This window comes from Heliangelus exortis, chromosome Z (genome assembly GCF_036169615.1).
Source record: "Heliangelus exortis chromosome Z, bHelExo1.hap1, whole genome shotgun sequence".
NCBI classification, from domain to species: Eukaryota; Metazoa; Chordata; class Aves; order Apodiformes; family Trochilidae; genus Heliangelus; species Heliangelus exortis.
The window spans coordinates 20,395,136-20,419,453 of record NC_092454.1 but is presented as its reverse complement, the minus strand read 5'-3'; the positions used below and the strand labels follow the sequence as shown (position 1 = coordinate 20,419,453).

Here is a 24,318-nt window from a genome sequence, read left to right as displayed (position 1 = left end):
GCTGCACTGTCAGCTGAGAACGGGCATTGGGCTGGGGCTGCTGCCTCCCAGCTGCCCTTTCCCGTTCGACCAGTGCTGATCACCCCAGGGGCTGCCGGCGCTGGAGGGGGGGGAGGGGAGCAGGGACTTAACTGTTTCCTATTCAGACTGCCCCAAAGGACACATTCCTGCTCTTCTTGCTTTTGGAGTAGCTAACCTTCTCTTCCGGTGCTTCTCCCGAGCCCAGGCAGCCTAGTTTTGTACCCATCCCCCTCCAGCGGCGCCACCTGCAACTCTGCCCATCGGGCAAGAGCGCTCCGGCCTGTCAAAGAGCGGAGGGGCGGGGGCGGGGCGGGACAGTCAGTAGCAACACCAATCAAGAGCCGTGCTGGACCGTCACGTGCCTCCGCCGCCACCCAATAGGTGAAGCCAACGTCTCTCGGGCTCCGATTCAAACGGTCGGCGGGCACGGCCTGTCTGGCTGCCTGTTTCCGTGGAGACGGAGAGGCCCAGCGCGGCTATGGAGCCCAGGCTAGTCGGTCCTGGGCCCTACCGTGCCACCCGGCTGGTGAGTGGCCCTATGGGCTGGGGTTCCCCGTCTCCGCCTTTATCTCTTCTCTAGCCTTCCTCCTTCAGCACGGGGCCTCCTTACCCTACGGTGGTTTTCTAGGGTCTGGCGGCTACCTGCCGGCTGCCTTGAGGTTGACCCTCTGCCCCCTTGGGCCTTCCCTGCTGGCTGGGCGTCCACGGCCTGACGATAGAGCGCCAGCATCCCGGGCGGACCCTGGGCCTGTCCCAGTTAGTCCCCAGTCGTCACCCGGCCGGGTTTGGCACCCGGCTGGACCTGTGAACTCACGGGGCTAGGAGTATGGCAGTGCCCGACAGGGCGGAGCTGTAGGCCAGCCTTCTGTAAAGTTAAAAAGCAAGAGCAGGACAGAGCTCCATCGGTAGAGCCATAGATAGTATGGGACTCTAGATATTTCAGCGTTTTAAATCTCACGGTTATTCTCAGATTTCAACTGTATAAAAATAAATTTAGCTTTCAATGTGCTGAGAAACGCAGATCATTTTTTAAAAAAAGTGTGTATCTGCGTGCTCATCTTGCTTTGTACTGCTAAAAGGCTTCTAGGAGAAGAGCTGCCATAACGGTTTGCTTTGTTCTTCTTCCCTAGTGGAACGAGACAATAGAACTTTTTCGTGCTGGGATGCCTTTACGGAAGCATCGGTGGCACTTCAAAAGCTACGAGCGTTGCTTCAAAGCCTCGGAAGCAGTGGACTGTTTACATGCACTTCTGGGCTCTAATCAAAACTTTGGCCCAGAAGTGACTCGCAGTCAAACAGTTAAGCTGCTTAAAAAGTTCTTGAAAAATCATGTTATTGAAGATATTAAAGGAAGATGGGGCAAAGAGGATTTTCAGGATGATGGCCATCTATATAGGTAAAACTCTGGTGACTGAAAAATACTGTGGGTTTTTTTATTGCTCAGGGAGAGATAACTCCTGTGCACTGGTCTTACCAATGTTTTTGTAAAATGCCTTTGAAAAGTTGTTAATTTGTCTTCCCCTCTTTTCTTTTCAAGACTTTATTTTCTAAATTTTTAAGCAACTAATGATTCAATGTTTAGCTTTGCGTTTTCTTTTTTTTTTTTTTTTTTTGTTTTTTTTTTTTTTTTGCTTATTTGTTTTAAAGATTTTTGAAGGACATTAGGTTTGTCAGTGTCAGAAGAGTGTGTATCAAGAAGAGACTGATGGAACAAAGATGCCATTGAGCACTGAAGTAGAGGCGTCCTTCTTTTTCCCAAACTCCCTGACTGCCTTGGATGCTGTTTCCACTCCTAAGAGAAAGGCCTTCTGATTGTAAAAGTTACTCATGATGTAATTTTTTTTTTCCTATATTCCTTTGGTTATAGATTGGGATTGTCTTAAAAGAGACAAGGTTTTACCTGCTTATCCTCAAGGATGCTTTCTTTTTAATCCTTGTTTAGCTTCTCAAGTTATGGCTTATATACAGACGGAAAGTATTTTCTTTGTAATGAAACCTTAGCATTACTGAACTGAGTTCTTTGACTTACTGTGCCTCAGTTAAGGTTTGTGTGGGTGTTCAGAAGCTGAAGATTCTCAGCTTTTGCCATCACGTAGTCATGCTCAGTGAAAAAAATAGTGTAAAAATTACCATTGTCTTAAGTATTGATTTTTAACAACAAAGGGAGTGTGGGAAATCCGCGGAGGCTTAAGGACGACACGTAGTCACCAATATGGTTAAAATGAAGTCGTTTATTAACAATTCACACTCGCTTTATATAGAGCCCTTGTTTATATAACGATATCTTGCAGGTGGCTATATCTTGGCCTCAAATCCTGTTCTCACAGAACTTCTGCTGGCTACCTCATTATCCTGTTATTCTTCTTTTCTGCTGCCAGCTCCCTTATCTTTTTCCCATAACTCATCTTTCAGTAACCTTGCAGCTGGGTCTCAAGGCCCTTAGTTTACTCTAACTAAAGCTAAATAGTCAAGATTGCTCACATGTCTGTTTTCTTCCAGACAGCTTGCCAACAAGGGAGTCTTTTGTGGAAATGAGAGCTATCTTTACATAGAGGAATCAGGAAAAAGGTCAACAACAATGTGATATTTCTACTTATTATGCCTATTATTATATAATTAAAGTAATAATTTTAAAAATTATTTCTTTAAATTGTCTTTGGGAAAATGTATGTAACACTGAAATTCCACTTGATATGGATGAAGTAAATTTCATTTTGTTCTATGAACTTAATTACTTTGCATGTAGAGTGTACCTAAGCTTTTTTGCTGTCTAGTCTAACATCTATGCTGTAAGTGCACTAGTTCATTAATCTCTTAATTTTACTTATTAATTTTGAATACTTTAGAAGTAAGAGGTATGTGTGATATAATTCTTTTACTTTGTCATAAGCAAACTTATAAAAGAGCCATGGTTTGTGTTAAACTTGTTCTACTGAAGTTCAGTTGATACCCAGTTAGATTGGATTAGATTTGTATTTGATTCTGGTAACAAATTACCACAGTTCAACTTGTTTTTTGATATTGTGTTCTATTCTATGTATTCCCATGACTGGAGTGCTGCCATGGGTGGCTACAGGCTCTTCAGAAGGGACAGGCAGGGTAGGAGAGGTGGAGGGGTAGCCCTATATGTTAAAGAGTCTCTTGACTCTGTAGAAGTTGAAGTTGGTAATAATAAGGTAGAGTGCCTGTGGGTCAGAATCAGGGGGAAGGCGATGAATTATTCTACAAGCAGTTGGCAGATGTTTCAAAATCGTCGTCCCTTGTTCTCGTGGGTGACTTTAACCTGCTGAACGTCTGCTGGGAACTCCACACAGCAGAGAGGAGGCAGTCTAGGAGATTCCTAGAGTGTATACAAGATTAATTTCCTGCTCCAGCTGGTAAATGAGCCTACCAGGGATGGAGCCCCGCTTGACCTTCATCACTCTCTACAACTACCTGAAAGGAGGGTGTAGCCAGGTGGGGGTCAGTCTCTGTTCCCAGGCAACTCTCAGCAAGACAAGTGGGCACGGTCTCAAGTTGTGCCGGGGGAGGTTTAGGTTGGACATTAGAAAGAATTTCTTTACTGAGAGGGTGATAAGACATTGGAATGGGCTGCCCCGGGAAGTGGTGGATTCTCCATCCCTGGAGATATTTAAAAAGAGACTGGATGTGGCACTCATTGCCAGGTCTAGTAACTGCAGCAGTAGTGGATCAAGGGTTGGACTTGATGATCTCCGAGGTCCCTTCCAACCCAGCCAATTCTATGATTCCATGATTCTATCTTTCATTAAAAGCAGTAGCTGGTTTTTAGACTGCCTTCTGAAGGAGACTACACTGACTGTTGCAACTTAGCTGTCAAATAAATTAAAATGCAAACCACTTTCCACCAGTTTTAATGGAATAAAACTAGTTAGTTGTAGAGTAATAAAAACATGAACGTTCTCTCCAAACTTAGCTCCATAAAAGGAAATTCAATGTAACAATTAATCAAGGAAAATGTTAGATTTTATAATTTGGCAATGCCCAATTTAAAACAGCCAGTGTATCAAAAACTTGAAATGAAAGATATTTTTAAGATCTCACACAAGAAGGTCTGTTGCTAAGTGTCTCAGAACAGTATATGTCGCTGCAGTCTGTGAGCTGAATGAGGTGAAAGACTGGGAAATGAAGCTGGCAATGTATCATCTATGCTTATGCTGTCCTTAAATTCTCTCTCCATCTGCTTATGGAAGCTGTAGAAATGCTGTGATAGGTAGGTGCCAGCTAGTTCAGGTTGGAAAAGAGGCATGAAAACCAAGAAGAGCTTACATGTTGAATTCTTCCTGGGGAAGGTTAAATATAAAAGACTGGTGCTGGTACAACACATGCTGTAGGTGTATTAGTGGACTGGTATGCTCCTAGCCCAGTCCTGCTCTGTCTATTATAAGTTTTTTTTCACTGGTGCATTAATTGTTACGTACGTTGTCTCCTTTCCTTCTGGTCATTGACTCTTTGTATGAAGTTCAAATACAGATTTTTGTAACTGCTTATACTAACCTATATCTCTTTGGGTTGTGTTTATTTTGCATCAGCATGGTGAAACATTCAAATTGTCGTGTTCTTTTTTCCTTTATGTCTTCGGACATGACTTCCCTGTCTGCAGGCTGCGGAATACGATTGAGTGAAACTGCTCTGTAGTTTTCATTTTCTAAGCACCCTTCCTAATTATCTTCTCTTGGATAAAGATCACTTCTGCTATTTTTTTTTTCCTTTTTTCCCTTGCCGTCTCCCTCCCTTGCCGTCTCCCTCCCTTGCCGTCTCCCTCCCTTGCCGTCTCCCTCCCTTGCCGTCTCCCTCCCTTGCCGTCTCCCTCCCTTGCCGTCTCCCTCCGGCCGCCGTCTCCCTCCGGCCGCCGTCTCCCTCCGGCCGCCGTCTCCCTCCGGCCGCCGTCTCCCTCCGGCCGCCGTCTCCCTCCCGCCGCCGTCTCCCTCCCGCCGCCGTCTCCCTCCCGCCGCCGTCTCCCTCCCGCCGCCGTCTCCCTCCCGCCGCCGTCTCCCTCCCGCCGCCGTCTCCCTCCCGCCGCCGTCTCCCTCCCGCCGCCGTCTCCCTCCCGCCGCCGTCTCCCTCCCGCCGCCGTCTCCCTCCCGCCCCCGTCTCCCTCCCGCCCCCGTCTCCCTCCCGCCCCCGTCTCCCTCTCCCCCTTCCTCTCCCCCGCTCCTTTCTGATGTTTGGCTTTAAGTACTAAAACAATCTTTTGTGGTATTTATGGAGCTAAATATCCTTTTTCCAGGCCAGCTTTATTCATACCTTTAATGTCCTGGCAGCTCCCTCTGGTGGACTTTTGTAAGGCTACTTTGTGAATGCTCTTAGAGTTCCGATAAATACAGCTGTACAAGTCACTCTTAATTCCACTGACAGTGCTTAGACTGAAAATCTTGATATGCTTCATACCTTTTCTATAAATTCCCATCTTAATTTGCTGTAACTATAAATGGTGGTGCACGGTTGTTTAGTTTGTTACCTTTGCATTTAAGTATCAAACAAGCATTAAATCTGAAGGTGAGAACTAGTGTGGTTTCTAAGAACAGCAAATAGGGTACGCTCCTCTTTTTTTCTGCTTGTAACATCTCATTCATTTTCTGGGTGGTTGAAAATCAGGTCAGCAAATGACATGAAGCTAAAAATTGTAAAGAACCAGAGGGTAAATGGAACGGCTGAGAATACTGTAAGGCAAGGGGAAAAAAAAAAAGGCTGCGGATGTTCTAACATTAAACTCTAAGAAATAACAAATAGAGGAAAAATAGTTGAGAGCACTCAATAGCTGAACATCTGCAATGTAATGTGGGTTACTTTTAAAATGCAGAGTACATTGTGTAGTATTTGTGCAACGTTTCTCAAAAGGAAGCAGTATCTTGGAGTTGCACAAATTCTTTTGTAGATCATTGTGGGATATACCAAATGAGCTCATTGTGCATGGTCAAAAGCATAATGTGTTTAACCCATGCATTATAACACTACTGGACTAATAGATCTGCAATGCAAAAGTAATTTAATAACTAAGCTTTGGAACTGCCTTGAGAGGATGGGGTAAAATTTTAGGGAAAATGCAAGGATTTCTTGAGCATGAGAATCTTGCCAGCAGGATGTAAATGCAGGGTGCCCATCTGTGCAAAAGCTCATGGGGCACAGTCCCAGACATAACTGTCTTTTACATTCTGGTAAAAAGAGTGGGTAAGGCTAAATCAATTTTTTTAATCACCAGGCATCTTGGCATCTGAAATCTAGATGTACTAGTAAACAAGATCTGACCCGTGCCAGTCTGATGGTATGTTTAGAAAAACTGATTAGTTTTTCTGATGTGCTGCCATTAACTTCTTTGTACATGCTCTGACTTTGATTTGGCAGTACTTTAATTCCAGTCAAGCTGGACAAGTGGTTGAGCTCAGTGCGATCTGGAATAGTTTGTTTTCCTTGCTTTCTGCAAGGCCCAGTTTAGCATTTGTTCATACTGTTCTTGAATATCTTAAAAAGTGAATGAGCTTCCTGCATGACCAGCTGAAAAAAGACCCCAGAAAATTAACTCTAAATACAAGCATTAGTCATGTGACTTAGTTATGCATAACCTATGCATAGGCAGGTGGTGCTGTTTGAGATGCACTGTGCTACTGGATTTCACCAAAGGCTGAGCTGTTAAAGACTTGAACTGCTCTGGAGTGACAGATGCTGCCACACCTTAGGATGTTTTGCTTGTCACTCAGTGCCAGTCATCAACTAACTTACACTGTGAATGTCTAAGGCATATGTTGTATTTTTGCATGTGAAAGCCTACTGCAGTTTTTGCATTGGTAAATATGGAATAGGGTGGAGTTCAGAATTTAAAAAAATATTCTCTAATTGTAGATTTCCTCCTTCCTCACCACTGAAGCCATATCCAAAGAAACCTTCATGTGGAAAGGAAGTAATCAAATTTCCAGACTGGAATGAACCAAAGGCTGGCACTTCCCAGGATCACATCCCAGTGAAATTGGTTGCAGTGGTAAGATACCCAGTTTTCATTTCCCCAGAGGTTACCATATTTGGAAAGCAAAACTGAACTCATGATTTCTTTGTTGTGGCACAAAATACTTGATTATAAATTAAATAAAAAATATTTTTATTTTAACCATATGTGACTTAACAGTTATTCTAAATTTTTTGCTGAAAATTTTACCTTTGAGTATTCTTTCTGCTACAGATTATAATGTCTTGAGTACCATAAGTTCAGCATGGCTGTGTTTGCCAGTTAGCTTGCATCCCTATTTGCTCAAATGCCAGTAGACCATTCATTATACCACAAGACAAAATAGTTACTTTACTGTCACGTATCCTGTAACTTATATTCAGACACTTGGTTCAGCAGAATATGTACAGTAGTACTCTACCCATTTCCTAGCCTATGAGATTATTAGTCTTCCATGTCTTTAGATAAGGAACATGTTGTAGCTAAGTAGAAATGATCCTGGCTTTGTTGTTACCTTTGTGAGCTTGAACAATCATCTTTCCCCATACTTGAATTGAACCAGCCTTGTAAAGTCGAAAAAAACCTGTTGCTTTTATTAGTAACCCAAAATTGTATCAACTCTAGTATATCTTGTTTATGTGAGTGATCTCATATTTCCTGAAGTCTTGGTACTTTAATTTTGGCATTTTTATTAATGCTCATCAGTGCAGAACAGTAGCCGCGGATTTCTCAGTGATTAGTAATCTCTTTGGAAAAGTAGCTCCTATGATTTTGCTGGACAGCTAGAGGCCCTGAATGAACAGTTATTCTGTATTTGTAATTCAGTTATTTATGTACAGATCGAGTGCACCTTTTGTATACAACAGGTTTCTGAGGAGGCAAAATCATGGTCCCCAGAGTTTTAATAGCAGGTAGGAGATAAAGAGGGAGGAAATAAAAAAAAGATTGTGCCAAAGTCAAGTAAAGAGAAGAGAGTATTTTAGTTACTAAGCAAGTATCTGCTGCAGTTTTAATATGTCACAGCCTCCAACTCTTAGCTCTGAATTTCCATCCAAGAATCCTATCCTGATAAAGACTAAAAAAACTGCCTTTATACATCTCACCCAGATGTAAAGTGTGCTGTCTGGCATAGCTCAAAATTTCTCATTGTCAGTTTTTAATACAGGCAACTGTATGTTGAAGTAACTGAGGAAATGGAGAAAGATTATTTCTGCTGGCTCTTCTGTAGAAAGGTGTAGCTTCCTCTGGAAGAGTGAAGTAGATATGTGGCTGAAAGTGGTGGCATCTTAAACTGCTCCAGCATCAGTTAGAGCACTTATTCACTATGTGTGGATTGATGGGTATGCGTAGTGAACTACTGATGCTGAGGACCGGATGCTCATTTCATAGGGCACTATTTGTTTCAGACTAGCTCTAATGTCATGGGATGATGGATTAGCAGTGCTTGGAGTATGTAAGTGCATTCCTGAAGTGCATTTGTGGTTTGGTTGTCATCACAAGGAATACTGTTAATGTGCTTTTGCACTGCTTTGTGATGTAAATCAAAGAACTGGGAAAGATTACTTGTTTGCCATTGAAAAGTACCCTGCTGTATTGCATGTCCACCCATCCATGACCACCTATTGTCATCCACTGATGACAATCTTCAAGCATCCAGCTCAGAGGTGAAGGCTGAGTAGAAAGAAGCTAGTAGGCTCTTGCTATCTCTGTTTTACTTTATTAAAAAGGTGGGATAGATAAGATGGACGTCTTTAGCTGTAGCTATTTGCTTTTACTTTTTTAATGTTTAGTTGTGATCACTATACGATGGCTTTGGTACCTTATCTAATAATTCTGTAATAGTTTTTCCATAAGCAGTGTTTCATCTTAGAGTGATGGTTGAAAGAAGTTGGGTTCAGCTGATTTTAGTCATGGAGAAGATTGAACTCAGGAGCAGAGGCCATTGACTCCTGAGTTTTAATGACTGTTCTGACATAATTGTTCACCTTTGGGCAAGTTATGTAACTGAGAAAAGATGATGCACATCTGTGAAACCTAAAGATTCACTTGCATCCTGGACACTCCATTGGAGTTTAGGAACAGTTAAAATATTTGTTAGAGGAAGTATTCTGTACTATAAATGCATTATACTGTGTTTCTTGAAAAGACACCTGTTAATGAGAATTTTTTTCTGCTTTCAGAACTATGAGTCACGGTTTAATCGTCACAGTATAGCTATAGGGGAAGTGCCAGCATGCAAACTTGTGTTCTGCAGAGAACTAACACAAACAAGTATAGAAGAGATATGGAAATCCATGAGTTTGTCACGGTGAGTATATTTGAGTCATTTGCTGTTTAGTATGTAATATTCTTCTCTGGTAATGCTTGTAATTTCACCCTCTCACCTTTCATCACTGCCAACAAAGCCATCATAATGGCTAGAATAGCTATACAGCTTGTTACTTCACCAACAAGTTCAGCAAATAAAGTATGCAAAGAAACTTTATGTGCTTAATGCCTTTTTACTTTTATTTTTCCTGATGTATTATGCAAGTCCTTTAGTTGTGTGAACTTCGCCTTATTTAATCACTTCTCTCCTCAGTCTTTCTTTTTTTTTTTCTTGTTGCTACAAAATAGAAGCAGTTCTGTAGAAGTACAGTATCATGAAACCTTTCAGTGGCAAGTACACTCCTCATATGAGATAGGGAAAAGAAAAGCTGATTGAGTACAGAAGGCTTTGAGATTCAGATATTTACAGTTTCTAAAGGAACTGTCCTGTGCCTGTCATTGCTTTACACTGTTTATGAAGGAGGAAAAAAAAACAAGCGCAAAACATCAGCTATTTTTACAGCACAGTTGAGGCCTTACTAATGTTCACCTTTATCTAAAACCGGCACGTTACCTCTATGTAATACACTTGATGCTGAGGTGGGCAGCTCATGTACTGGCATGATCTATAGTATGGGAAACCTCTGGGGAGCGAGGTCTTGGTGGAGGAACTTTCTGCTTAGTGACAGATCTCTGGGAGGAACTGAGCAGCTTGGAAAGTGTCAGGGAGTGAGCGAGCGAGAGAGAGCGAGAGAGAGAGAAAGAAGGGAACCAAGCAATGACAAGAACAATTCTCTGTTCAGGTTGGAGGTGTCATCAAGGCTAAGTTGACCTACATTCTGCATCAAAACCACTTCCATAAAGAAAAGAGATGATTTGTTGTCATAGGAAACTTTCCTGAGGGAATAGGAAGGCATATGCAGATTGGACCCACTTAGAGAAGACTCTTGCCTCCATGGGGCCTGGATTAAAGATATCAATAGAAACCTTCCTGCCTTGATATGACTCTTGGATTATCATCCATTATGGATTTCTTTTTATGTAGGCAGCAATAAAATTGCAGTAAGTCCAAGAGCAATAAGGCGAGATTTTACAGCCTTGGGATGACTGTTTAAGAGATCAGGAGCACAAGTAGTGTTCTCTTGACCTGTCCAATTGCAGGAAATGATGAAAGAAGAAACAGGAAGACTCAGAAGATCAACACCTAGCTCTGAGGCTGGTGTCATCAGAATTTTGGGGTTTTTGATGGTGGGTCCATCTTTACAACACTAGACCTGGTGATGACTGATGAGGTACAACCATCTCAGAGGGAAAAGGATTTTTGTGCAGGAGTTAGCAGGCTTATTGAAAGAGGTTTAAAGAGTTGAAGGGAGAAAGGAATAAAACTAGGCTTGCTGCAGAAAAGCCTGGGGGTGACATGCCAATATTTGAAGACAATGGTGCTCGTGGGGTCCTTCAGTCTGCTCCACAATGTGCTGAGTACACTGAAGCACATTTGAAATGCCGTATTATTAATGTGCACAGTTTGAGGAATAAGCAAGATGAGCTGGAAACTTTGGCCCAGTCCCAGAGCTAGAACATCACTGATGTAAGAGAAGCCTGCTGGGATCAATTCTGTGACTTGGGTACCATGATGAAATGTTAAGGACTCTTCCAGAGGGATAGGCAGAGCAGGCAAGGTGAGATGGTGGTGCTGTATACAAGGGAGGAGTGGGATTGTTCAGTGCTTGCAGTTGATGACAGCACAGTTAAAAGTGTCTTGGTAAGGATGAAGGGGATAGCAAATAAAGCAGATATTGTGAGAGTCTGCTACTGACCACCCAGCCAGGACAAAACCCCCCACCATCCCACTAGAGCATTTTCTGAAGTGCCTCATCTATACAGATTTTGAATCTCTCCACAGATGGTGATTCCACGACCTCCCTCGGCAGCCCATTCCAGAGCCTAACTACTCTTTCCTTAAAGAAATTCCTCTTCAGATCTAGTCTAAACCTTCCCTGGTGAAACTTTATGCTCTTTCCTCTAGTCCTAACATCACTTACTTGAGGGACAGCACCAACCTCTTTACAACCTGCTTTCAGGTAGCTGTAAGTGAGCAATAAGGTCTCCTCTCAGCCTCCTCTTTTCCAAACTAAATATTCCAAATTCCCTCAGCCTCTCCTCACAGGGCTTCTTCTCCAGACCCTTCACCAGCTTGGTTGCCCTTCTCTGAACTCACCCCAGCAGCTCAATGTCTTTTAGTGAGGGGCCCAGAAATGAGCACAGTACTTGAATTTTCAGCCTTACAAAGCAGAGTACAGGGACACAATCACTTCCTTATCCCTGCTGGCCATGCTATTCCTAAAACAAGCCAGGATGCTGTTGGTCTTCTTGGCCATCTGGGCACACAGCTGCCTCATATTCAGATGGGTGTACACTAACACTCTCAGTTCCTTTTCTGCCAGGCAGTTTTTCAGCCACTCTTCCTTCCATGTCAGCAGCGTTGTCTGATGCTGTTGCCACTGAAATGTAGGATCCAGCACTTGGCCATGTTAAACCTCATCTAATTGACTTTGGCTCACTGGTCCAGCCTGTCCAGGTTTCTTTGCAGAGCCTTCCTACCCTTGAGCAGATCAACACTCTCACCCAGTATGGTGTAGTCTGCAAAGTGTTTGAGAGAGCATTCAATCTCCCCTTACCTATATCAGTAATGAAGATATTGAACAAGACTGGCCTCAAAACTGAGCCCTGGGAGACTGGCTGTCAATTGGATTTAACTCCCTTGACTCCATCTCTGGGCCCTGTCATAAATCATTTTTTCACCCAGTGAAGACTATACCTGTCTATGCCATGAGCTGCCAGCATTCTCAAGGAGAATGCTATGAGAGATGGTGTCGAAGGCTTTACTAAACTCCAGGCAGAGAACAACCACAGCCTTTCCATCATTTGCTGATGGGCAAGATCAGGTTGGTCAATCAGAACCTGCCTTCCCTGAACCCACGATAGCTCTGCCTGATGTCCTGGCTGTCATGCACTTGCTGTGTGAGTGCAGTCTAGCTGAACCTCCTGGCACTGAGATCAGCCTGACAGGGCTGTAGTTCCTTGGATCCTCTTTCCAGCTATTCTTGTAGATGGGCATAACACTGGTAAGCCTCCAATAATCCAGGACCTCTCCTGTGAACCAAGACTGTTGATAAGTGATTGAGAAGAGGGTTGGTGAGGTCCTCTGCCAGCTTCCTAATTACTTTTGGGTGGATCCTATTAGGCCCCGTAGACTTTTGTCATCCAGGCACTGTAGTAGATCGTTAACTGCTTCCTCCTGGGCTATGGGGGGTTGTACTGCTCTCAGTCTTTATTTTGCAGCTCAAGGGGCTGAATATCCTGAGGGTAGGTGGTCTGACCAATAACTGTGAAGGCAAAGAAGACAGTAAGTATCTCAGCCTTTTCCTCATCCTTGGCTGTAATGTAACCCTCTGCATCCAATCAAGGATGGCAATTCTCCCTGGCATTCTTTTTGTAGTTTATGTATTTGTAAAAACCTTTTTTGTTGTCCCTTGTGACAGTAGCCAGATTGAGCTCCAGCTAGGCTTGCCTACCTAATTTTTATTCCATATGATCTAATGAAATTCTTGTACTGATCCTGACATGCATGCCACTTCTTCCAAAAGAGGTAGACTCTCCTTTTTTTTAACCTGGGTTCCAGCAAAAGCTTCTGTTCAGCCAGGCCACTTCTCTTCCCTGTCATTTTTGTCTTAGAGCACATAGGGATAGCATGTTTCTGCTCTTTCAAGATTTCCTTCTTAAAGAGGGTCCAGCCTTCCTGGGCGCCTTTGTCCTTCAGGACTGTGTCCCAAGGGGCTTTATTAACCAGTGTCCTAAATAGGCTGAAGTCTGTCCTCTGGAAGTCAGTCCATGGTGGAGGTTTTTCTAACTCTGGTCCTAACTTCACTAAGGATTGAGATCCTAACCATTCTGTGGTTGCTAAGCCTAAGATGGCCTCTGACCGCCACATGTCCCACCAATGCTACCCTGTTTGTGAACAGCAGATCTAGTGAGGCACCTTCTCTGGTAGGCACACCAGTGGTATCAGGAAATTCTCTTCCATACACTCTAGGAACCTCCTAGTCTGTCTCCTCTCTGCTATGTTATATTTCCAGCAGTGGTCTGGTATGTGGAAATTCCCCCAGCAGGACAAGGGCTAGCAATTGTGGGACCTCTGCCAGCTGCTTGTAGAATGCTTCATCTGCCTCTTCATCGTGGTTGAGTGATCTATAACAGACAACCAACAGGATATCCTCCTTATTTGTCTTCTCACTCACCCTTACCCATAAACATGCAACCTCATCATCACCATCATCAAGCTCTATATAACTGAAACACTCCCTAATATGGAGCCATCCGACTGCCTCTCCTTCCCTGTCTATCCTTTCTGAAGAGCTTATAGCCATCCATTTCACTGTTCCAGTCACAAGAGTCATCCCACCATGTTTCTGTGGTAGTGACTATGCTACAGATGTCCTGCCACAAAATGGCTTCCAGATTCTCCTGTTTGTTTCCTACAGTGTATGTGTTCATGTAGATGTGCTTGAGCTGGGAGTAACTCTAAAAGGGATTAAGGAATGTCTCTAGATGCCCTTGCCCTTAATGGGTAATTTTAACTTCCCAGGCATCATATGGGAATGCCATACAGCAGACACAAATAGGAAATTTTTGAAGCATATTGAAGATAATTTGTGCAGGCACTAAAGCTGCTGACAAGAAGAGGTGGTCTGTAGAAAATCCACGGAGGCTTAAGGACAACACGTAGTCACCAATATGGTTAAAGTGAAGTCATTTATTAACAATTCATACCCGCTTTATATAGAGCCCTTGTTTATATAACGATATCTTGCAGGTGGCTATATCTTGGCCTCAAATCCTGTTCTCACAGAACTTCTGCTGGCTACCTCATTATCCTGTTATTCTTCTTTTCTGCTGCCAGCTCCCTTATCTTTTTCCCATAACTCATCTTTCGGTAACCTTGCAGCTGGGTCTCAAGGCCCTTAGCTTATTCTAGCTAAAGCTAAATAGTCAGGATTTCTCACATGTCTGTTTTCTTCCAAACAGTTTCCCAACAGTGGTCCTCCTAGATTATTTTTTTTGTAAACAGAGAGGGACGCGTGGGTTAGGTGCTGATTGGTGGCTGTCTTAGTCACTTTGAAGTTATGGAGTTTCAATTGGTTGGTGATAGGAAAAACTGCAAGGTTTTTCCTGGGAAATCTCCTTTTTAAGGTATTTGGGTCCATGAATGCTCGTCCTTTTTAAAAGCCATCTCTTAAGAGCCTGGGAGAAGGCAATTCTGAAGTGCTGTAAGTCAATCCAGCTGGGTAGAAAGCTGGCTTCTCTGAGTAGGGTTCCTCTTCTAGAACCTAGGCAGAAAATTAGTGTATGGACATTGGAAACAAAACCAGGAGGCATAGGAGGACTACAGAGATGCTGTTTGACACTGTAGAGAGAAAGTCTTGCAGGCAAACCTTAAGTAGTGTTCAACGTTGCCAAGACTGTGAAGGACATCAGAAAATGCTTTTTAAAATATGCTAATGCCAAAAGGAGAATCAGAGATAACATTGGTCCACTGCTTGATGAAGTCTGTCACTTCATAAGTAGGGATGTAGACAAAGCAGGGGTGTTTAATATCTTCTTTGCTTTTGTCTTTAATACTGATAATGAGCCCTAGGAACTGTTGAGCTCTGTGTGTGAAGACCGGCTGGTGGGAAAATGAACTCTCAGCTTACCCTGAACTTGCTTGAGACTAGCAGCTCCAGCTGGATGTGCATAAGTCTATGAAGCCTGCTGAGATTCATCCCAAGACACTGGAAGAGTGGGGTTATGTAATGGTAGGACCACTCTCCCATTATATTTCAACTATTTTCAGAGTCTTGAGAGATTTCATTTGTCTGGAAGCTGGCAAACATTGTTCCAGTTTTCAAGAAGTGTAGGAAGGAAGACCCTGGGAATTACAAGCCTGTCAGTCTCAGGTCAGTACCTGGTAAAATGATGGAAAATGTTATTTGAACCATCTGGTCTAGTGGAGATGTCCTTGCCCATGGCAGAGTGGGTTGAACACAATGATCTTTAAGGTATGTTCCAATCCAAACCATTCAGTGAGTTGCTAAAAAGCACTTGGGAAATGATGTGGTAACTGAGCATAGCCAGCACAGTTTCACAAGGGGAAAGTCCTGCTTAACCAACATAATATTCTTTTATGACAGGGTCACTCATCTAGTTGACCAAGAGAAGCCAGTAGATGTGGTGAGTTTGGATTTTAGCAAAGCTTTTGATACTTTACATTACAGTATCTTTCAGGACAGTGTCCAGTGCACAGCTAAACAAGTCCATATTATGTTGAGTGAGCAATTGGCTGACAGCTCAAAGGGGAGGCAGTGAAGGGAGAGGTACTGATCTCTCTCTGGTGACCAGTGATAGGACATGAAGAAATGGACTAAAGCTGTATCAGGGGCAGTTCAGATTTGGCATTAGGGGAAGGTTCTTCAGTGGTTGCTCATTGAAACAGGGTCCTCAGCAAAGTGGTCATGGCACCAAACCTGTCAGAGTTCAAGGAGTGTCTGGACAACGCTCATGGGTCTTATGGTTTAATTTTAGGTAGTCCAGCAAGGAGGAGTGAGTTGGACTTGACGATCTTCATGGCTCCTTTCCAACTTGAGATATACTATAACATGGGGAGGTCTCTTTATCAGAGTCTTATCTATCCTAATAAAACGTTTGCCTTTTTTCAGATTACATGATATATGAACTTAATGTATTTTTACAGATTGCAAAAGGTTTTGGGTTTGGATTCTCTAGATGAAGTGTTAGACACAAAGCTTGTGATTTCCAAGCATATAGTCCAAAATGCATACAATGTCAATAAACAAGGTATCGTCACTTTAGAAGACAAATCAAGTGAGTATTTTAGAAATTTTCACTCAACTCTAACATATAGTTTACTAGTATATATAAAAAAGTAATAAATGTAGTCTATACTAACATGTACTATCTTTATACTTTCATGACCACATCTATACTAGAGTTTTAAAAAAGTATGCTACTGTCCTCTGACATCCCAATAGTGAGTAGTGTTTTCTCCATACTTGTGCTCTTAAACATGTTTCTGCTTTAACAGCGTTGAAAGATGAAGGTGAAAGAGCAACTGTTTTTCATTTATTAAGATAGGAATATTATTCAATCCAAGCAGGCTTTGTCAGCCCAGCTCTTAACTGCCTGAACTGAACTGTATACGTGAGAGAAATGTGCATTAAAAACAAGAAAGGATCAAAATGTCCACAGAGAACTCCAGAATTTTTCCTTTTTGAGTTTTAAGCCAATGTGTTTTGAAATTATATCATCTTTCCTACTATGAAATGATCACTTGCAATATTACTGCCACCATGTTTTCCACAAGATTTGTAGAGAAGTGAAAAATGAGATAGTAACCTGATTTGGTTTGTAAATCCAACTTCTTCCAGAGCATATACATACTCATTTTGAAGACACTTAGAGCACCTCGAGACATTAATTTCTGCCTTTCAGAAACAACAGAACTGAATATGTGAATGGTTTTCATCATCTTCAGTGCAATGTAAACACTTCACTACAATGTACTACTGAACGTGTATCTTGAACTAGTTTAGCTTATTTTTGCATGGCAGATTAAGAAATTTCAATGTGATCCATTTTGCTTATTGTGTTGTAAGAGCAATAGGCATAACTGGTTGATATTGAGTACTGGAATTAATAAAGTATAGATGAAATTCAAGTCAGATCCTACATAAAGGTTCACCCTGCCTGTGCAATTAGCAGAAACAACTTGAAGATTTTTCAGCTTCACTTTTATTTTACAGTTTGATATTTTACTCTTTTTTTTTTTTTTTTTTTTTTTTTTTGTCCTTTTAATTTTTGTCTGTTTCTCCCATATGCAGAGGATCTTCCTCACTGGGTGTTATCAGCAATGAAATGTCTAGCAAATTGTAAGTAAAATCAGGAGGGGGTAACCACAAAAACCAGTCCTGTGAAAATCAGCCTGAACTGATTATGCCTTTACTGCTTCATCAAATCTTTTTTCATTCACAGTAATTTTTCTGCTCATTGCTTTAAATGAAGCTGGGAATCAGATAGCATATGTTCTTGTGCCAGTGTAGCTTATTTCAATGAAAACTCATAAGGGTTTAACTATTTGATGTATTTTTATTTGGTTTTTTTGATGTATTTTTTATGTGTTTTCAGTAGACCTATTGGAAATAGGAGAATTCAGTGGATCAATACAATTTCACTTATATTTTAAAGAATTATTGTAAGTTTTGTATTTTGTCAGGTTTTTTTGTTTTTTGTTTTTTCCTACTTGAAGCTGCATCTTTACTGACTAGTATAGAAAACAGTGATCTGGATAGCAGCTGCAAATTAATTTTCTTTTAAAATTTATTTTTAGGGCCCAGCTGCTCAGATTTGAAGCAGCCTACCTACTCAGGCTTTGAAAGAGACGTCTTTAAAACTATAGTGGATTACTTTGGCCAGATGAAAGAACCTCTTCTCACATTTAATTTTTTTGATGTCTTTGTTAGTGTGTTAGGTAAGTAGTTTAGAGTAATGAAATGCATGAATTTCATTTATACATAGGAAAATACCTTTTTTAATTGTAAGGTGTCCAAACACATTCATAACCTCACTGGACACAGTCCTGGGCATCTTGCTGAAAAATGCCCTGCTTTAAGCAGAGACAGTGATCTAGATAGCCTCCAGAGATCTCTTCCAACCTCTATAATCCCATGGGAAAAAAAAATAAAAATCTTTATCCTCCTTCTTGAAGAGAAATTGCAACTAGACTTAAGTCATGCAGATATTTTTCTCCTGACTTGTGTTTTGTATTGATTATGGTGCTATTTATGCAAAGATATAGTAGATACTTCCTTCACTGTGCCTTAGAAGCCCAAAAGGGTGCCATTTTGGCGGTGAGTCTCAATTATTGTCAGATTCTACTGTACTTACATAGTTTTCAAATTTCTCTGCTGGGGTCGTATTTGATGTTTTCTCAGGACTTTGTAGGTAGAATTAGTCATAGATTTTACTTTTAACATGTGTAAGGGACGTGTGAGGGACATGTCATGTATTGTAATGCCTGTCATTGATGCACAAGCATGTGTTTTGTTTAGATTCTCTGCGGCTCTTGCCCCAGACTTAATGTTTTTTATGTGTCTGCTACATCTCTGCATACATCTATGTACGCATACAAGATGCAATTAAACTGAATGACAACATCTCAGTTGTGTGTAGAGCTAAGGGTTATAAAAGAGCAAAGGATGAATGAAAATGTTGTTTTACACATCTACTTATATGGTTATTAATATCACCCAATGCATTGGGAGGATATCGAGTAACTACTTAAGCAAGATGCCCAGTGGGAATTGAGTCCAGTTCTAGAGATATCTTCCTAAACCCTTTGGGGAATGGAGTTCTAAGGCAGTCTTGAAGGAGTAAGAATGAAATCTGGGGAGACAGATTTAGAAATGTTAAATGCTATAGAAATATGTAATTGAGAAATGTTGCCCAATATCATGATCTCTATAAAACCAGGTCTGATGCAAAAACACAGTAAGGCTATAGAAGCTCTTCAGATATCTTGTCTCATGCTGCCACCAGAAAATCGGAAAAGACTACAGCTGTTGGTGAGGATGATGTCAAGAATTAGCTTTAATAAGGATTTACCACCTCTTTCTGAATCAGTGAGGACAAGAACATTGGTATGTATACTGTAAAAGCAAAAGGTCTAAGCAAGGCTTTTGGACAAGCACCAATAAAAGACTTTTATGGGAGAGTGTATACAAAATACCGTTCTCTCATTTGAAGAACAGTTTGTTCTACATATGTTGAAAACTACTCTGAATCTTAAGAAATTGTGTTTTCTTGGTGTGGTGTGATTATATGAATAACTTGTTTAGAAATTGGAGGTTTCCTTACCTTTCAGAGTGAAAACACCATTAATTTCACAATGCAGTAGAAAAAAATCCGTTAGATGAGGTCTCAGTTTTCTTTATCACTGCAGATAGTGTGAGAGAGACTACCTGTTTAAATCATAGTTAGAAATATGTAGCTGAATGTTTTGGTGTATCTGTCTTCAGACATTTAGAAAAATCCTACCAGTTTATTTCAGAACTACTTTTTATCTCTTAAGTATGGAAATCTCAGAAAGTAATTTTGACAAACATTTTCAAGATATTAAAAGATACAACGATATTGACAAACACTGCTTCTTAATCATGTTCATTCTATATAGTGCTACTTGTAGAGCTACAGCTGGTGTTTTTAATGGCATGTTATTGCAAAGATACTAGGCTTAACACTTATGGGTTCCAATGTGAAAGAATATGTTCTTATAGATAATTTTCAATTTTTTTTGCAAAAAGGGCAACAGAAAACTCAGCTGTAGAGCCACTCCATAGAAATCTTATAGTAGCATTAATATATTTAAATATGCTCCATAGTAATTAAGTTTTTAGTTAACTATGAGCAGTATCTGAGTAAAATAATGAAATTGTTTACTGCCATGGTTATAATTTAATTACCTGTAAATGGTCTTAAATTATAACATAATTATTTTAATAAAAATGTTATTTTTAGAAGCAAGTTCTTTATTGTCCAAGTATTTTGTACTAAGTTTTAATTCAGCAGTGTAGTCTATTGTACATGACAGAAAACCTTGATTGGTTGCTGAGCTTTAATGTTAAAAGTAACTGGTGCACAGACAGAAACCTTGCAACTAAGTGCTTGAGCATGGGACTACATGAAGTGAGCTGGATCTGGAAACTGATTTGATGATTTCAAAATAATGGTAAGAAGTTTTCCCTCTGGTGCTTACCTTCTATTAATTCTCTGTATTATTTTTTAAGTCTTTGAAATATTTGTGCCCTGTTGATCTGGAAAAGATATGTGAAGTGGCTATTTAACAAAGTCTTGCAAATAAAATGGGATTCATCCATTTTAAGCCTAAAGTCTGGGTTAGATTGTACATATAAGGCAAGAGTCATCTTCAATTTACTCAGATAATATTGCTGTACATGATACTCTTTTTAAGAAAATATCTATGTGTTGGAAGTACAGTAAATACTCTGCTGTTAAAATCTTTTCTAAAAAATCACTTTTTAAATGTAGTCCCATTCCCCACATTGCTCTCCTGAACAGAAAAATACACAATAATAATGTTTTTGTTTTTTCTCAGATGGTTCGGGCATTTTCCCGTTGTATTCTCTGCTCAAAGGATGAAGTGGACCTGGATGAACTGCTTGCTGCCAAACTAGTAGTGTTTCTCATGGACAACTATCAAGAGATCTTAAGTGTTCCTTCTGCTTTAAAATCTTCTATAGAGGAACATGTTGCACATCTCCAGAGAGTCCAGGTAGGTATCATGTAGAAAAAGCTTCCTATGCCTGTATTTCTAGACCAAATTTATCTTTTCTGTTCTAGAGATCAAGAGTTTTTAAAGACTTTGTCCCGATGATTAGCTTAAGAAGAGCTAATAATTTTGACTGCTGATATTACTATAAATCTGTACTTAAAGGAAACTAAACAGTGAGAGACAAGGACTTTAAAATATGATTTTCCTTGGGTCAGCACTGTCTTCTCAATGGAATGGGCAAACTATGGTAGTAAGGAAAAACTAAATGGCTAAAAAGTGTTTCCATTAATGTTCTGCTTTTATTTTAGAACAATCCTTACTTGTTCAGCTTCTTCATAACTCTTTTTTTCTGCTTCCTGATACCATATTGTTTTGTCTAATGCTTATTTTTCGTTTTTCCTTCTTTAATTTCTACCGGAAAATATCTTAACTTCTTCCAAGAGTTACACACACTTTCTTTGCATCATGTTTTTTTACTTTCTTGAGCTCATGTAATTAGTACATAAAATAGGAAGTAGAATTTTCTTTTTCATTCCATAGCTTCTCTGCTGAATTACTTTAGGTGGTCAATTTGATTAATCCGTTTTTTCCAAATGTACTGCAGAAAGCATAGCTGCTTTTTTTTTTTCCAATGTTTCTTCAGATAAAATATGCTGGAGCTGATACTGACGCAACTTTTCCTCCTCCATCATTTTGTCATCAAGTCACTACAGAGGAATTTGAATACCAAAGGGCAACTGGCTCTCAAGAACCATTAGCAGCTTTATTAGAGGAAATTGCAATGAATAAAGAAATATCTGTGAGAGATAAGAAGAAGCAGCTCAAGCAAGTAAATAAATATTCCTCAGTAGTCTTTAATTTTAACTTAAAGCTTTATCAAGTCTTAGACATGTAGTCCTCTAGACAAATAACGTGATTTAAAATTGTAGGTACTCCTGGGGATTTCTAAGTTTTTAATCATTTAGAATAGGAATACTGTGATGAACCAAGCCACATTAGAAAGTATCACTTGATTGTCTATATAGAGCTGTAGACATTAGAGAAGTTTTATATTACAAGTTTGAGTGAATTCTTCACTTAAATTTATGTATTTTTCTAGTTTCAGAAATCTTACCCTGAAGTGTACAGAGTACGATTTCCAACCCCTGAAACTGAAGCAGTACTATTTGCTGAAAAAAATAAACAGAAACCACCAGTGCTGATGTGGGCCTTAAAAAAGCCTTTTCAACCATTTCACAGAACAAGAAGCTTTCAGATGTAAATTTTGGTTTGAAATGTATCAGTGAACTGAAACTGAGCATATTATCAGTGGATCTTATGCAAAAGAAGTCTGAGCAACGTGTAATTACTCAAGAAACTACTGGGGATATTGCCAAGATAGTAGAAAAGGTCAAAAGAAGAGGAAAGTATTAAGGTGGTAGAAATGTGACTCGCTACCATTATTTTTGTAAATAATTATTTTTTTAATGTCTTTTACTAAAAAAAAACCAATACAAAAAACCCCATAAGCTCAGGGGGATTAATCTACATGGGTGATACATTTACTGTAGATTGATTAGATCATCATTTCAAGGTCTAAATGTATTTGTGTAATGTGTTGTGTGTTAACAGTCAGGAGCAATTAGTCTCTACTGCATAAACCTAGGCTGCTTTTGTTCACATATAGTTTAAGAAATTAATTTCCTGTACATGGCTGAATAAGTGTGAAGCACTGGAATTTGTTTTGTGGCTGTACACTTCAGTGTTCTTGATATGTCTGGCGTATTTTGAAAAACTGTAAACCTCATTCTTAATTTTCTGATTCATATGATGTATTACAGTAAGAGTGAACACCTGCTGAAATTCCGTTTACTTCTATAATGCACACCCATTCTTTCAAGCAAGCCAGCCTTATAAGTCTTTTCCTGTTTTCTTTTACTAAATACTGCCAAACAAATTGGATGCTTGATAATAGAACATTTTTAATCTGAAAAAATTGTAGTTTTGCGTTTCCTCTGGAAATGGAATTCAGATATTGAAGTTACATGGAAGCATACATGCCTTTAATGATGTTTTAATTTGGTTTGCAGTGTGAGATCTACTGTACCTATAACTTGACTATACATATAGCATACTTGATTCTGACAGTACTTTTGAGCTATTATAATAAAGCATTATAATTTTCCAGTATTTATTTGCTGGCGTGATTTCATATTATCCAGTACAGATTTAAAGAGCAGCCTTTTATAACTTATGGAATGTCAGAGTAGTCTATGCAGGAGAGAAGACAACTGACTTCTCAAAAAATTTCTGGTTCACTTTTTAGTAAGCAACATTATGACTGTCCTGTAACGTAACACCGACAGTAACACTTTGCTAAGCTACTAACTAGTCAATAAGCTTTGAGGTGTACATTAGAAGGTTCTTGACTTAATACATTGGAATATTTCTTGGGCAATGTAACTTTGAATAGAACATGTTTCCATGATCTGTGTTCATGCATTGGTTATACTTTGACTTCATATCAATAATCTTTATTGCTTAAGGAAAAATTATTCAAAAGGTTGAGCTCTTCAAATAATCAGGAAATATTAATATTAAAGAAGTAATCTGAGGCCACTTATTTTCTATATTGGGTTGAAGGAGAAGATGAATGTGTCAAATGTATCTATGGATATATTGTAGTTTTGTTTCAAAGTATTGTTTCCTTGACTGTGGCAAAAACAAACCAAGCAACTCTGTTTTCTCACAGCTCCCAAGCCTGTGAAAAATAACCACCACAAAATGTCCTTAAAAACCTTGAAGGCACTATAGGGAGGCACTGTATCTGTGGTAGTAACTTCAGATTTAAATGTTGCCCTATCTTGGGAGTCACTTAAGACAGCTTATTTAGTAATAAAAGATGTGTGGTCATGCAGCTTACAGGCTGTCTCATAACTGAACCAATATGCAAGGTGAATATCATGAACACAAAAATAAATTTGCCTGTTCCTTTCAGCATGGAGGTTAGAAAAAGAAAGCTTGGCAGCTAGTTCAGAGAAGACTGAAATGTCTTCGGAAAAACCACAGCTTCTGTAATCCTAAGCTATAGTTAATAGAAACTCCAGGTTTGATATTAACTTTTTCAGGAATTTAACCTTTATTTATGTGTTAAAGCCCTGCAGTGTCTTGATGTTGCCAAGACTGAATAACCTGTGATCTGCTGAGTTTATTTCTCTTGAACTGTGAGCACCATAAGCTAAACATTCTTGTACTTAACCTAGTGACTGTTTCCTGAAGAGGCTTAGTAAATGAGTATTAGATGATGTTCTTCTAAAGCACATTAGGTGGAAGACATAATAAAGGTAGAAGATGATTTTTCAGCTGTTTTTTCAGTCTAGTTAGGCTAATGTTTGTCATTTAAAAGAAGGATTTAAAATAGCCATCTGTAAGCTCGTATGTAAGTGGAAACTATTTCTTGCAAAATTTGGACAATGCTGTTTAGAAGTTTCACTGCTAAAGTGTTAGTGTAATGCCATTAGTTGTCATGGTACGGTTAGGTTTTTTGAACAGGATCTTTGAGTAGAAACTTATAGTTTATTTGGGGTTTTTTGTTTGTTTGATGTTCAGTTGGTTGGTATTGCTCTCTCTTTGTTAAAGTCTTTGTCTC

At 39.9% G+C, this 24,318-nt stretch overlaps 1 protein-coding gene across 4 annotated transcripts; it reads left to right on the top strand.

Annotated features, from left to right (window-relative positions):
- Nucleotides 1-416: 416 nt before the first annotated feature.
- Nucleotides 417-22,859, top strand: DEPDC1B (DEP domain containing 1B). 4 transcript variants are annotated; one of them, XM_071731605.1, is made up of 11 exons: nucleotides 417-547; nucleotides 1,152-1,417; nucleotides 6,880-7,015; nucleotides 9,160-9,287; nucleotides 16,077-16,207; nucleotides 17,224-17,271; nucleotides 17,730-17,870; nucleotides 18,872-19,038; nucleotides 20,553-20,690; nucleotides 21,334-21,519; nucleotides 21,790-22,859. In XM_071731605.1, the coding sequence occupies exons 1-11, from the start codon at nucleotides 500-502 to the stop codon at nucleotides 21,949-21,951; spliced, it is 1,551 nt and encodes a 516-aa protein (XP_071587706.1). In that variant the 5' UTR covers nucleotides 417-499; the 3' UTR covers nucleotides 21,952-22,859. The 4 variants fall into 4 exon arrangements, with proteins under 4 accessions (XP_071587706.1, XP_071587705.1, XP_071587707.1 ...); XM_071731604.1 differs by having other exon boundaries at nucleotides 20,514-20,690; XM_071731606.1 differs by lacking the exon at nucleotides 17,730-17,870 and having other exon boundaries at nucleotides 20,514-20,690.
- Nucleotides 22,860-24,318: the final 1,459 nt, after the last annotated feature.